Source organism: Rhinichthys klamathensis, unplaced genomic scaffold (assembly GCF_029890125.1).
Source record: "Rhinichthys klamathensis goyatoka isolate OS25496 unplaced genomic scaffold, OSU_Roscu_1.1 h1tg000234l_1, whole genome shotgun sequence".
NCBI lineage: Eukaryota > Metazoa > Chordata > Actinopteri > Cypriniformes > Leuciscidae > Rhinichthys > Rhinichthys klamathensis.
Genome location: NW_026606757.1, coordinates 466252 through 481636, shown reverse-complemented (window position 1 = coordinate 481636; position 15385 = coordinate 466252). Strand labels below are relative to the sequence as shown.

The window sequence follows — 15385 nt, the reverse complement described above, 5'->3', positions numbered from 1 at the left end:
TGGCAAAGGCTGCAATTACTTTATGCGCAAATGCTGCTCCATCTGAAAGCCAGAGGGCGCTCTCATGCAGAAACTCCAAATATGACCCGCAGAAGTAGACAACACACGTCATTCCAGGAAATCCCTGTGGGTTCATACTATCGCTGTAGCTGAATAAACAGAAGATTGAAGATTGACTTCACTCCTCGGGGAGTGAAGATTGATTGCTTTGATTAAACATGACTAATAAACACACGACTACCTTATTCTGTGTAAGAAGCCACAGAAGGATGCTCAACTGTCATTATTAAGTGAGTTTGGAGTGAAAGCATGTTATTAAATGTTGTCTTTTGTTAGACAAGCGGTTTATAAATGCATCTCATCTTTGTAAAGATGTTTGACGCATGTTGCTTTTTCAAATGCACGTTATAAGTGACTCGAACTTGCAGTGCTTTCAGATGGAGCAGTGTTTACAGAGCCGTTAATCAATGACAAGCTGCGCATAAAAAATAGTCACACAGCCTTTGTGATTTCATAATCGTGTAAGCCAACTCGATTTAAGCGCGATTTCATGTTAATTGTGATTAATCGTGCAGCCCTACACCAAGTTGCAGATGGGCTTTAGTGGGCCGCAACCTATCCCGAAGGGTCCTGACTCTCATTTCTCCACAGAAAGAACAGTCAGGCCTGTTCAGGCCAGCTTTTGCATGGGCCCTGCCCAAGGGAGGAAGAAGAAAGTTTGAGACAATGGTGTTGAGCGCCGAGCTATATAGCCCAGCTCATGCAGCCAAACGACATTTAAAAAATATCGCACTGGCGCACCCACGGCTGGAATGCGTCCAACTTGGCCGTGCTATAGCGGATGTTGTGCGAGGGATTGTATCGTGCCAGAATGCTTGATATCGTCAGAGACTGTAATTTACGATGCGCTCAATGTGTTTTGTAAAAAGAGTTGAGTAACATTTGCTTAAAGGAACACTCCGAGTTTTTGGGACTTTAGCCTATTCACCTTATCCCCCAGAGTTAGATAAGTCCATACATACCTTTTTCATCTCCGTGCGTGCTATAAGTCTGTTTGACGCACCCGCCGCTAGCCTAGCTTAGCACAAAGACTGGATGTAAATGGTTGCAGCTAGCATACTAATCCAAACAAGTGACAAAATAACGCAAACATTTTCCTATTTACATGTTGTGATTTGTATAGTCTCAGAGTGTACAAAAAACAAAGTCACATGAGACACAGACATATTTTAACCGTATAAATACTGGGAACTATATTCTCTGAAGGCGAAGCACTGCTACTTGGGCGGAGTGATAACCGCAGCACATGAGACGCGCCGTGGTGAGGAGCAGAGAGCGCGTCTCAGGTTCTGCGGTTATCACTCCGCCCAAGTAGCAGTGCTTCGCCTTCAGAGAATATAGTTTTTTGTACACTCTGAGACTATACAAATCACAACATGTAAATAGGAAAATGTTTGCGTTATTTTGTCACTTATTTGGATTAGTATGCTAGCTGCAACCATTTACATCCAGTCTTTGTGCTAAGCTAGGCTAGCGGTGGGTGCGTCAAACAGACTTATAGCACGCACGGAGATGAAAAAGGTATGTATGGACTTATCTAACTCTGGGGGATAAGGTGAATAGGCTAAAGTCCCAAAAAGTCGGAGTGTTCCTTTAAGACATTTGTGCCCTATAGCATTCTGTCATTCTTTGGTGACTCACGATGTTGTTGAAGAGAGTTAACAGTCATACAGCGATAAATAGCTTGGTGTAGGGGGTGATTTCGGAACTTTGTATGGTCTTGTTTTATGCACTTAAAAAAAAGCCATTTTATAGATGCGTCGTCAGATTTGTGATTAACCGCGGTGCAAGTGCGAACCGAACCTTGGGTGGTGAACGGTACGGTTCTATTTTTTATCGAGAACCGTTACACCCCTAGTAGATATAAGAAGCGTTCACAGAACTAGATAAAAATAAATGCTATTCTTTTGAACTTTGTTCATCGAAGAATCTTTAAATTATATTACGGGTTCCTACAAAATTGAGTAGCACTACAGTTTTTAACATTTGATAATAAATGTTTCTGGTGAACCAAATCAGCGTATTAGAATGTTTTCTGAAGGATCATGTCACACTGAAGTAATTTCTACTTAAAAGTCAGCTTTTCCATCAGAGGAAAAAATGACATTTTAAAATGTATTAAAATAGAAAACCGTTATTTTAAACTATAATAAGATTTCACAATAATATTGTTTTACTGCATGTTCAATTAAATAAATGCAGCCTTGGTTATCATAAGAGACTAAAACAAATACAATTAATCGAAAACATAAACAAATCTTACCAACCCCCAAATCTTTAACATCAGTGTATAATTTAAAAATGTCTAAATAAAAGGTACAATAAAATCAAATATTAATAAAATATATGAATTAATATTTAAATATGTATAGGAAGCATCTTAAAATACCAAGTATAATGTAAATATTTGACATGCATCCCCAAGCCCTAATACTTACACATAATCTAACCTGCATTTCTTGCAAAAACATCATGCATTCTTGTACCGCGTACATAGGGCAATTGGTGTGTTTCATCCTGTTATGGTATTCCCAAAACAACATTCTCCTAAATTCAGCCAATGAATTCAGTAAATTATGATTATTTAATTGGTACTGATTTTTCAATTTGGCTTTTTGACATTTTAAAATTTGCGGTTTGAACTGGATTGCTGTTTCTCAATAAAATCTTTCTATGCATCTTATGCAGTATGGATCTTTTCCACAATGTTCAGAATACAAACTGCTTTAACTTTCCCCCATGCCTTTTTTTTTTTTTTTTGCACTCCATTGAAACGATGGAAATATAATTCAATCATTCTCGACTTTCCACAGGCACATCTCTCCTAGTAGCTTTGAGAGTGAATAGTAATGCATATATTCATGTTCAGCCGTGGGTGAGCCTGCCCAGCGTTGAATTCATGGTTAAACCCTGCTAGAGTCGCACCATTTCACTGCTGTTCCCTGCTGTGCTCTGCAGCAGCTCCAGCGCTGCTTTTCATTCATTATTTTTGAATAGCGTGAGGGTACGGTATCTTAGGGTGCCGTTGCACCATCCGGCAGAGCTTGAAGTCACAGTCGCACATCAGAAGTTCGGAACTAGCTGCTGCTTGAAATGTGACATCCTTTTTTTGGAAACTGTGGTCCAGCTCAATTATATGCATTTGAAGTTGAACACTTAATCGTTTTCTGTTAATGAGAGTGATGCATTGAAGATGTTAAAAATGTATTTCAGTATAAATTACAAATTACTGATTAAAAATATAATTATAATCACTGTATGAAAGTTACTGGATTTACTCACAAGACACTTTTGTGTTAATGTTGTGACTGTAACTACTGTCTTTTCGTTTTCTCTTTTATTTTAATATACAAACGTGTAGACCTTTTTTTATTGAATTCATTACCCTGTAATGGTAATATCACAGGGTATATGTATGTAATTATACATATATTAGAATATATTAGAGCCCAGAATACCATAATACTTTAGGTCTTCATTCATCCCTCCTATAAAAGTCAAAGGTCTCAAATTGGATCTATTAATGTATCAGCTCAAATGCCCTCTTGTGGCCTCCTGTGACTATTGCATGTGCTTACTGAATAGTGACAACTTCTGCATCTACAGATAATTAAATTGAATTGTTGTAAATTGTATTAATTTACACCAGTTTAACCATCATTACAGATTTGCTGATTTGCTGATTTGGTTTAGGAATATATTTTTGGGCAAAAAAGGTCGAAAGTTATTTTATAACTTCACTTGAGGTTTGAAGGAATAAACACGTAATCTAAAATTGATTATTTATTTTAATGTATCTGCTGCTATGACTCAGCAAGTTTATGTTTCCACAGTAAAATAGTCCAAATTCATTCCTGTTTTGATCAGATATCCACTACTGCTCAAAAGTTTGTGGTCAGAATTTTTTTAAAGAAAGGACGCATTAAACTTATCAAAAGAGACAGTAAAATACTTTATAAAATGCTACAAAAGATTACTATTTCAACTAAATATTGTTCTTTTTAACTTTCTATTCATCAAAATATCCTGGAAAATAATGTACCATTTCCACAAAAATATTAAGCAGCACAACTGTAGTAAATAGTACATTTCCTGAGCACCAAATCAGCATATTAGAATTATTTCTGAAAGTGCATGTAACACTGGAGTAAAAGCTGCTTAAGTTTAATCAGATTTGCCATCACTGGAATATATATATATATATATATTTATATATATATATATATATATATATATATATATTCAAATAGTTATTTTAAATTGTAATCATGTCTCACAATTTTTTTCTGACACTTTTTTTCTGTAATTTTGATCAAATAAATGCAGCCTTGTTGAGCATAAGCGACATCTTTCAGGAACCCCAACTTTACCTTACTGACATCAAACCTTTGAATGTGTATTCAGAACTAATCCAAATGTTTGTGTTGTCACATAGGGCTGCGTGAATGGTAGAGGTTAAATATTCATGTTTTCTTTAGAACTGAATGGATCTGGAGAGATTGAAAACTGGGTCACCACTAGCACCACTGGGGGTTACTGTTGAAATCTGGGACACCTGTTAGCATCCACTGACGATGAATGACTAAGCAAAGACTGCTCATAATTGGCTGTCATGGTGCCCAAGGGGCACATCCAACAGGGACAGAAGAAATGATTTTAACATTAAAAACACATTACCATTAAGCATGAAATGTTTCTTTACATTTTTTTTATTCTGTCGTGGAAATTAACGTTGTTCTTTCTTTGTGCTTTCTTACAGAAAGAGCTCAGCCTTCCCAGACGAGGAAGTGTGTGAGTAAACCTACTTTGATTGTCTTTAATTTAATAGTCACCCAATACACAAGAGAGTTTAGATATAAACCTACATCAACAGCAAAACATTTCAAGATTTGCATCCTCTACAGACCGTAGTCAGGGTAGACACACTTTTAAACAGTGAACCAGATTTTATTATTATAAGAATAAATGCATCTCATTCTTTTGGCCATATTAGTTTCTTCTTCTTTTTGCTGTTTATTTTCCTGCCTTGAAGACTTTGAGAGACGAAATTTAAAAAGTGCCTAGTTAGCTAAATTTCAGTTTTATGTAAATCACCCTCCCAATTACTTCCCATGTCGAGGTTCTATATGCAAGTTGATGAGTAAACAATTTTTCTGTTGTCTTCATCCACATAAGAAAGATTAGCTTTTTTTAAAGCATGGCTTGCATTAATATGTATATGTATGTATGTATGGATTTATTTATTTATTTAAATATTTATTTTTGGACTTGCTCATTTGCATATAAATAATGTGAAATAAAACCTTGTTTAGAAATCATGCAGTTGTTACCTGGCGGTTAATGCTATAACGTTATGCACCCAACAATACCCAGGTTTGAATCCTCCTCTTTTGTGTTCTGTTACTGATCTACTGTCTTTTTATGAAAGGAATAGTTCACCCAAAAATAAAAATGTCCTGATTATTTACTCACCCCAAGGCAAGATATATATGACTTTCTTTCCTCATCCAAAGAGAAAATTAAGGTTGTAGAGGAGACAATTCCAGGATTTTCCAATGTAGACCATTTTTGACGGTCCAAAATCCATATTTAGACAGCTTCAAAGGGCTCCACATGACCCCAGTCGACAAATAAGACTCTTCTTTAGCGAAAGATCAGTCATTTTCAGAATAAAATAAAAAATATATATTTTCTTAACTACAAATGCTTGCCTTGGTTCAGCTTTGTGAAGTGCGTTCAAAAGATGTTAGATGGAGAGAGAATGCTTTCTTCCAAAACCTTAATTTCTCTTCAGCTGAGCAAAGAAAGTCATATACGTCTTGCAGGACCTGGGGTGAGTAAATATTTAGGACATTTTCCTTTCTGAGTGAACTATTTCTTTAAAGGCAAAAAGATAATTTGTAATAATGATTAAAATGATTGAATGCATGCCAAAACTTCTAGATGTTGGATAATGGCATACCTGCAGATACCAATGAGTTTTGTTTGAGTTCAAGGCTTCCAGGCAATCTCTTGCATAGACCATCACACAGCTTTCTTCCATTTCACCTAGTCTTGAAATTGGACGGTGACCAGAATTTTTAAAAGTTAAATCTTTAACTGTCATCTGCATCTGGCCCTCAAAAAATGGTCATCTATATGTCATTTACTCATGTCATTCTAGAGCTTATGATTAGTTTCTTCTTATTTGGAACAGAAAAGAAGATATTCTGATGTCAATAGAATATTTTGTTCATGTAATAAAAGTCAGTGGGATCCATTGTTGTTTTAGACTTTCATTGAATTGACAAAAAAACATTTAAAAAAAAATCTACATTGTTCCACAGAAGAAATAAAGTCATACAGTTTTGGAATGACTCAAAGGCAAAATTGACTCAAAATTTTTCATTTTTGAAGGGTTTTATATTGTGTTCTAAAGCCTTGTTTACTCAAGTCTCTTTATAGAATGTATTCTCATCCCTTACATTGATTAATGAAACCTTCACTTCCTGTGGATGATGCCTGGCTTAGATTTTATCTGGGAATTGATCCATCAATAAGTGTTGTAACAAACTGTTATGATCTGAGGAAGTCTTGGGTAACAGAACAAACCTTTATTACTGACAGTTCACAAATAAATCTACATCCCAGCCATTGTTTTGGAGTTTCAAACACAAGAAGTTTTATAATAATGTAAGATTGTAATAATTATGTGTTTATAGTAATTATAAGATTGAATCTCCGCCATTTATTACCTGCCTACTGTCCATCATTTAGCTGTTCACATGGGTTTAACTGTTAAATTAAAAACATTTATAATAATTTCAAAGCTCCTACATATTATTTTAAAAAAAATCTGTATTTGTCAGCATTTTCTAGATAATCAAATTTGTCTGTGATGTTTCTACTAAACTTTCTTAGAACTTTTTTTTGGAGAAACAAAAATATCTAAACGTAAAAAAATAGAAATTGGATTAACACAAATGTGATAGATTATTTGAGCATTTGATTGAGGCTTTGGTATATGAGCAGCTTGGGAAATCGTTGCAATGTCTTTTGAAACTTTTGAGGTGGTACATGTGAGATAACTACGGAGCCCCCCTAGTCCCACTTTGTAAAAAAAAAATTATTATAACTATCTCGTGGCCTCAAGATAAGTAACTCGTGGCCTCAAGATACTATCTCGTGGCCTCAAGATACTATCTCGTGGCCTCAAGATAGTAACTCGTGGCCTCAAGATAGTAACTCGTGGCCTCAAGATAGTAACTCGTGGGCTCAAGATAGTAACTCGTGGCCTCAAGATAGTAACTCGTGGCCTCAAGATAAGTAACTCGTGGCCTCAAGATAGTATCTTGTGGCCTCAAGATAGTAACTCGTGGCCTCAAGATAGTAACTCGTGGGCTCAAGATAGTAACTCGTGGCCTCAAGATAGTAACTCGTGGCCTCAAGATAAGTAACTCGTGGCCTCAAGATAGTATCTCGTGGCCTCAAGATAAGTAACTCGTGGCCTCAAGATAGTATCTCGTGGCCTCAAGATAAGTAACTCGTGGCCTCAAGATAGTAACTCGTGGCCTCAAGATAGTATCTCGTGGCCTCAAGATAAGTAACTCGTGGCCTCAAGATAGTAACTCGTGGCCTCAAGATAGTAACTCGTGGCCTCAAGATAGTAACTCGTGGCCTCAAGATAGTAACTCGTGGCCTCAAGATAGTATCTCGTGGCCTCAAGATAGTAACTCGTGGCCTCAAGATACTATCTCGTGGCCTCAAGATACTTATCTTGAGACCACGAGATCTCGTGGCCTCAAGATAGAGATACTATCTTGAGGCCACGAGTTACTATCTTGAGGCCACGAGATACTATCTTGAGGCCACGAGTTACTTATCTTGAGGCCACGAGATAGTTATAATTTTTTTTTTTGACAAAGTGGGACTAGGGGGGCTCCGTAGATAACTGGGATCTTTATGAAAATCTTTTTTGGGTCCCACTTTATATTAAGTGGCCCTAATACCTGTGAACTTACATGGTACCTAGATATGTACTTAGTATGTAACTACAGTGTAAATACACATTGGTACATAGTATTTACAACTGTAATATTTGTGTAACTACACATATGTAACAACCCACGGAAAGGTATGTGTAAGTACAAATGTGTAACAGGACATTGGTAACAACACTTTTTCCACTAAAGTAAGTACACATGTGTAACAGGCATTATGTAACTACATTTTGTAACAACAATATGTATTCACACAAGTTGTTCCACTTCCACAAGCAGTCTTCCATACTGTAGTTACCAGTTAAGAACACACTGAAACCATGATGATTCCAATGTGTATACCATGTATTTACTATATGACCGGCAGGACTTATGTTGAATTACAGCTAAAGTTTTCCCTTGTGGTACCAGTGTACATACATGGTCACTCCTCAGGCAACATCTTGATACAATGTGTTAAACTGTCATAACTTACTGTGTATTATGCAAAACCCAAACCTCTGTGCAACTGTACTAACAGTGTACTAACATGGTAACTCCTCAAGAACTGTCCACTTAATATAAAGTGTAAAATGGTCATAACTTACTGTGTATTATGCAAAACCCAAACCTCTGTGCAACTGTACTAACAGTGTACTTACATGGTAACTCCTCAGGAACTGTCCACTTAATATAAAGTGTAAAATGGTCATAACTTACTGTGTATTATGCAAAACCCAAACCTCTGTGCAACTGTACTAACAGTGTACTAACATGGTAACTCCTCAGGAACTGTCCACTTAATATAAAGTGTAAAATGGTCATTACTTACTGTGTATTATGCAAAACCCAAACCTCTGTGCAACTGTACTAACAGTGTACTAACATGGTAACTCCTCAGGAACTGTCCACTTAATATAAAGTGTAAAACGGTCATAACTTACTGTGTTTTATGCAAAACCCAAACCTCTGTGCAACACTGTATTAACAGTGTATTTACATGGTAACTCCTCAGGAACTGTCCACTTAATTTAAAGTGTAAAACTGTCATAACAGAGACCATCTCAGCAAACCCAAACCTCTCATAGTTTTAATAGCATTAAACTATATTTTGAGCCACTAATCCTACTCATACCCCTAAACCTACCCATAACCATTCCTTAAAACTACGTAGGCTAACGTTACACTTATGAAGAAAATAAAAACATAACAGACAGACAAGTAACGTTATAAATTTCACAATAATTTGTTTATTGCGAAAATGTAAACAAACCGGTACCAAAAGTCGTTCACATGATGATGCGTTGCAGCCGCAGTCCTCTCTGGCAGTATTATAATAGTTGTGTATGAGGTACAGATCAGAGTATAAATTATTAATCCATGAAAATGTTAATCCGGTTTTGGTTCGCTCTGTGAAGGCAATGGTGAAGGCGCGCGCGCTTCTCCATTTCAAATGTACTACTACACCGACTGAAACACGGCATGTCGCAATCTGTGACGAAGCAGGCGAGAGCCAATGAGCGTTTGACATCACAGCCGTAAAACATGTCGTAACGCTTCTTGAAGGCGCATTTTTTTTATTTGAATTCATCACCAGCGCGCCTGAGCGCGGGATTTGACGTTTGCGGTCGCTGCTGAGAAATGGAGTTGATTCAAGATCATAAAGGGCTGAATTTGGATCTGTTTCTTGCAAACAACGTATGGATTCTAAAGATTTGGATTACATCAGGCTAATACAATTTATGTTTTTTGTGAATTTATGTTGTGTTTTATTGGAGAAAACGCTTTTTGTGTCTCACGGTAAATGAACTAAATACTACAAAATGGTTAAACGATTAAACAAGGTATTTTTAAGGTTTTAAAGTGTAGGCTATTCTTGTTTATTGTTTACAGAACACTGTAATTTACTGTAAAGGCAAATAGGTCACCACAATGTCAAATAAAAAAAATCTAAAATAAAGAGTAATTCTTTAAAAGTGCTATGCCGTAATATCCCAGAATCTATCAAAGCATAACTATCACATTTATATTTCAGAGTTTAATATCCACTATGTAACCTTGTGTTTTGCATTTACTGTGGTACACAACAATGACCCTAACAATTACACTTTATATTAAGTGGACAGTTCCTGAGGAGTTACCATGTAAGTACACTGTTAGTACAGTTGCACAGGGTTGGGTTTTGCATAATACACAGTAAGTTATGACCATTTTACACTTTATATTAAGTGGACAGTTCCTGAGGAGTTACCATGTAAGTACACTGTTAGTACAGTTACACAGGGTTGGGTTTTGCATAATACACAGTAAGTAATGACCATTTTACACTTTATATTAAGTGGACAGTTCCTGAGGAGTTACCATGTAAGTACACTGTTAGTACAGTTGCACAGAGGTTTGGGTTTTGCATAATACACAGTAAGTAATGACCATTTTACACTTTATATTAAGTGGACAGTTCCTGAGGAGTTACCATGTAAGTACACTGTTAGTATAGTTGCACAGAGGTTTGGGTTTTGCATAATACACAGTAAGTTATGACCATTTTACACTTTATATTAAGTGGACAGTTCCTGAGGAGTTACCATGTAAGTACACTGTTAGTACAGTTGCACAGAGGTTTGGGTTTTGCATAATACACAGAAAGTTATGACCATTTTACACTTTATATTAAGTGGACAGTTCCTGAGGAGTTACCATGTAAGTACACTAGTACAGTTGCACAGAGGTTTGGTTTTTGCATAATACACAGTAAGTTATGACCATTTTACACTTTATATTAAGTGGACAGTTCCTGAGGAGTTATCATGGATGTACACTGGTACCACAAGGGAAAACTTTAGCTGCAATTCAACATAAGTCCTGCCGGTCATATAGTAAATACATGGTATACACATAGGAATCATCATGGTTTCAGTGTGTTCTTAACTGGTAACTACAGTATGGAAGACTGCGTGTGGAAGTGGAACAACTTGTGTGAATACATATTGTTGTTACAAAATGTAGTTACATAATGCCTGTTACACATGTGTACTTACTGTAGTGGAAAAAGTGTTGTTACCAATGTCCTGTTACACATTTGTACTTACACATACCTTTCCGTGGGTTGTTACATATGTGTAGTTACACAAATATTACAGTTGTAAATACTATGTACCAATGTGTATTTACACTGTAGTTACATACTAAGTACATATCTAGGTACCATGTAAGTTCGCAGGTATTAGGGCCACTTAATATAAAGTGGGACCATTTTTTGGCCATGCCAAAAATCTCAATTTGATCTTCAACAGTTAGGAAATTTAAGGTATCTTACTGGTGATTTATTATATTTTGTGTAAGTGTTGTCAACATGCCATTGGTTTAAAATGTTTCCTCACAAATTATTAAATAATGTATTAATTATATTTGGAAGCATAAACACAGCTTGATAAGTGATCACCCAGGACCATCAACCCTTGCATTCCTTTTGAACGTCATGTTACTGTATCTTCTCTTACAGCATTCTCTGATGTCTGTAAACACAGAGATAATATTACCAATGCTCGAAGTGGGCCAGTACACACTTCTATATTTTAATCTGTAGTGTATCCTCATTTTGTCTTGCGTACCGGCCCTTCTCACTTGTTGCCGGTACTCTGACCGCCCACACTGCATACCCCTACGTCGCGTAACCAAGAACCAAGAACCCCTAACCAAGAACCTCCAAACATGTTCAAAACCTATATGCACTTTATGATCTTGCCATTACTTTTTAGCTTGCCACTTGAAATCACATGGAATCAATAAAAATGCCTTCAGGGTGTAAGGGGTTAACAGTGACCGTCAACAGAGAGCTTGCATATCACTTGCATATAAAACTTGGATGATTGGGATCAGTGTCGGTCAATCATGAGTACAAAAAATCTATAGTCTTCTATCGGCTGCAAAAATCCTGGTCTGAGCATCCCTATTTCATAGTATAGTTAAAAGGGCATAGTTTCTTTCTAGTCTTTAAGGGCATATTTTCCTTCTAAATGTTTTATATCAGAGATGTCCAAACTATATATTTAATGTAATATAGTTAATATAATATAGTGCAACATTAACTTTTTTTCCATGGCCCTCAGTCAAGTTAGATTTTTTTTTGGCCCATTGTAGTTAAATGTTTGTGCACCTCAGAGCACTTAAAATATAGGTATTTATTAAGGGTATTCACCAAACACTATAATTGAGTTAATATTTAATTGTTAAAAATCCATGCAATTAAAAACAATCTCTGTTACCGTAAATTGTATGTTTATCTCTGTAAAGCTGCTTTGAATCTACATTGTTAAAAGCGCTATATAAATGAAGATGACTTGACTTGACTTGACTTTTTTTTTATCAATATGTAATTAATTCCATTTTAAGATTGATTGATAGCCCTAGTATTAGCCCTGACTGCCCTGATTATAGATCAGACCCATGGTAAGGCATATAGACACTAGCATTAAGCCTTTTAAATATCTCCTGAACCCATTCATTATGCATTTCATACTGTTTTATACTTTTATCAGTAACGTTTGGAGTCGAGATGATAATGGTCCATGGAGCGTCTAGCTGTAATATGATTAAACGGGTATTTGGTGTTGGTGTCTGTTTTGACTGTTTGTGTAATAGGTCAGAGGTTTGATTTTCTATATTTAGAAACCATGACAGTTGGCAGTTTTTTTTATAGTGATCCTGATGACTGTGTCTGGTGTCAGTTGACCTGTCAGATGTATGTGAAGATACAAATGTCTGAGAGAGAGAGAGAACAATGTCAGATTCTGTGCCTTCAGCAAGCATTCTGTGTGAATTGTCCCAGTCTATTTATTGTTGTCTGTGACAAGAAAAGTAATATATTATAAGGGGACTGAAAGAGCACTGTATGGGTCGATGCCCAAAGTGGAACAGACGCTTGCAGGCTATCTGTCCCCTAAGATGTCAGGTCAACAGGTCAGGCCGGTGTGTGTCTGCATACAATGTCGCTGTTGCTGATGTACCAGGGCAACCTGCATTGAGACCTTGATGAAGGGGTGGGACTGGCCGATAGGCTAAAAAGCAAGCGGCAGCGTTCCAGCGCTACCTCCCTCACCGAGCTCAGGTCTCGGGGGCTGCTGGCCGCGAGCAGCCCCGGCCGTTAATCAGCTCCTCATATAAAACGCTTCAAAAAGAGAGCGTAGCATCCCGAGCCCCCCACACAAAAAAACGGGAAGCCTTCTAGAGGGAAGACCTTGAGGGATCTGAGGACCGTCATTCTTGCAAAGAAGACTTCTTCAAAGTCCTGACACCTCATTATTCAGTGCCAGTGTCTCCTCTGTGTCCTCAGGGGACCGTTCTTCCAACCCCGCCACTCAAGGTGCTTTGGGTTTCCAGTAGGGATGTTACGTTGAGGATATTTTCTCACTGGTTAATCGGCATGTGACAACACCGGTAATACCGGTATCACTAGCGGGGGCGTTTAAATCGCTAATCTGAAAACGAAATAAAATGCGCATGTCCGCACTGGCATTGTTGAGCTTCCATAGGGATGAACGGAAAACGCTCGCTCTGTTCGCTGATCAAATTTTGTGTGCAAATAATTTGCCTGGAGATGATGGCTGTCTTTCTAGCATTGAAACACTCTCTCCCGGACCAACGGGGCGTGCTTGTCCAGACAGACAACACATTGGTGTTTTCCTACATAAATCATCAGGGGGGCCTGCGTTCATGCCCACTTAACAAACTGACGCACCAGATCCTCCTGTGGGCTCAGGATAAGCTGCTTACCTTGAGGGCAATCTACATCCCTGGGCATCAAAACCAGGAGGCAGACATCCTGTTGAGGCAGGGGCTGAGGCCTGGGGGATGGAGGCTCCACCCCGAGGTGGTGGAGCAGATTTGCAGGGTGTTCGACCAGGGAGAGGAAAAGTCCAGGAAATGACACACTGTCTGCTCTGGTTCTCCCACACGTATCCAGCTCCCCTGGGGGACCATGGCTACTTCTGTACGCTTTTCCCTCGATTGCACTACTCTCTGGAGGGAGTCTGTCGGGACGGGGCCCGTCTGTTGTTAGTAGCCCGTTCTGATCGGCCGAGAGTGGTTCTCTGACTTTGTCCCTTCTCGATGGCTTTTCTTGGGAGATTACGATGAGGAAGGACCTACTGTCTCAGGCAAGGGGATTAATCCTTCACCCCTGACCAGGCAAGTAGCCTAATACTTCACCCCTGACCAGAGTTGTGGAAGCTGTGGGTTTGGCCTTTGAGGGGGCCCAACTCATAGACTCTTGTCTCTCAACTAAAGGTTGTTGAAACCATACTTCACTCCAGAGCTCCCGGCCCTGTCAGTTGCTCTGTCGTGCTAAGAGTCTGTACCAGGAATGGTGAAAACATTCTTGCACCCGAGACCGGGTTATGTGCTTAAAGGGATACTTCAGGATTAGCATTAAGCTTTGTATTAGTAGAAAACCAGTATTTTCAAATTACCATGGTTTCCACCCACATATCCCCCTGAGATGAGAGATTTATGTATTTTTTGTCTGGAAAAAATCCTCCGATGACGCAAAAATCGTAATTTTGCGTCATATGAGGATTTTTTGGCCAGAGGCTAAAGACTACAGTCAGTAGTAGGGGCTGTCCCGCATGTTCTCAACCCGCCCATAGAGGGTGGGATCTCACTCACAGAATGTACACATAGTGTCAGCCATCTTTTTTTGGAAGCTAAGCTAGCAGGCTCTTGTTCTGTGGAGAAAGCTGAGTAGTAGGGGTTACCATCCTCTTTTTCCCGGACATGTCCGGCCGTCGAGATTGTACAAAATGTCCTGGATTCAGCTTTTGCTTTCTGCAGTCGCTATTCATTGTTTACATGCACACCTTTTGTTTCAATCTAACTGAAGTCATTCCAATTGGTGAATCTAAATGTAGCGTTTACATAAACGCTAAACAAGTGATCGGTGGATGTGCGTTTTAACATTGCTAAGAAAATTCCCGCTCCTCCGTGAGAGATACGAGACCGGTGCGTCTCACAGGTGTCGCTCATCGGTAATCACGCCACCGGCCTCGCGCCGTTCTCCTGCGGCCCTCACTCGTCCTGCTTGCCACAGTAAACATGATGAATGGCGACTGTAGAACGCAAAAGCCGAATCCCGGACATTTTGGGCGATCTCGAAATCCCGGGCAGACTCATCACGGAGACTCACTAGTAGCCTAGACTTGTTGTTTAACTACTGCGCTCTGTTACCGGTAGGCGTGGTCTCCTAAGGCAGCGAGGCAAGTGCATTCTGGGAGTTGTTGTCTTTCATCCACATGAGCCAAAAATACATTTTCTGGCTTTTCTCAGTCTAGAAAGCTCCAAATTCACACACATTCACTCAATTCTTCTACATA

General features: G+C 38.4%; 1 protein-coding gene across 1 annotated transcript in view; it reads left to right on the top strand.

Annotated features, from left to right (window-relative positions):
* mast4 (microtubule associated serine/threonine kinase family member 4) overlaps positions 1–15385 on the top strand; it is a 160972-nt gene that overhangs the window by 92056 nt on the left and 53531 nt on the right. The window contains exon 4 of the mRNA XM_056265469.1: positions 4820–4851. Coding sequence (XP_056121444.1) covers positions 4820–4851 — 32 coding nt within the window. The remainder of the gene's footprint in view (positions 1–4819; positions 4852–15385) is intronic.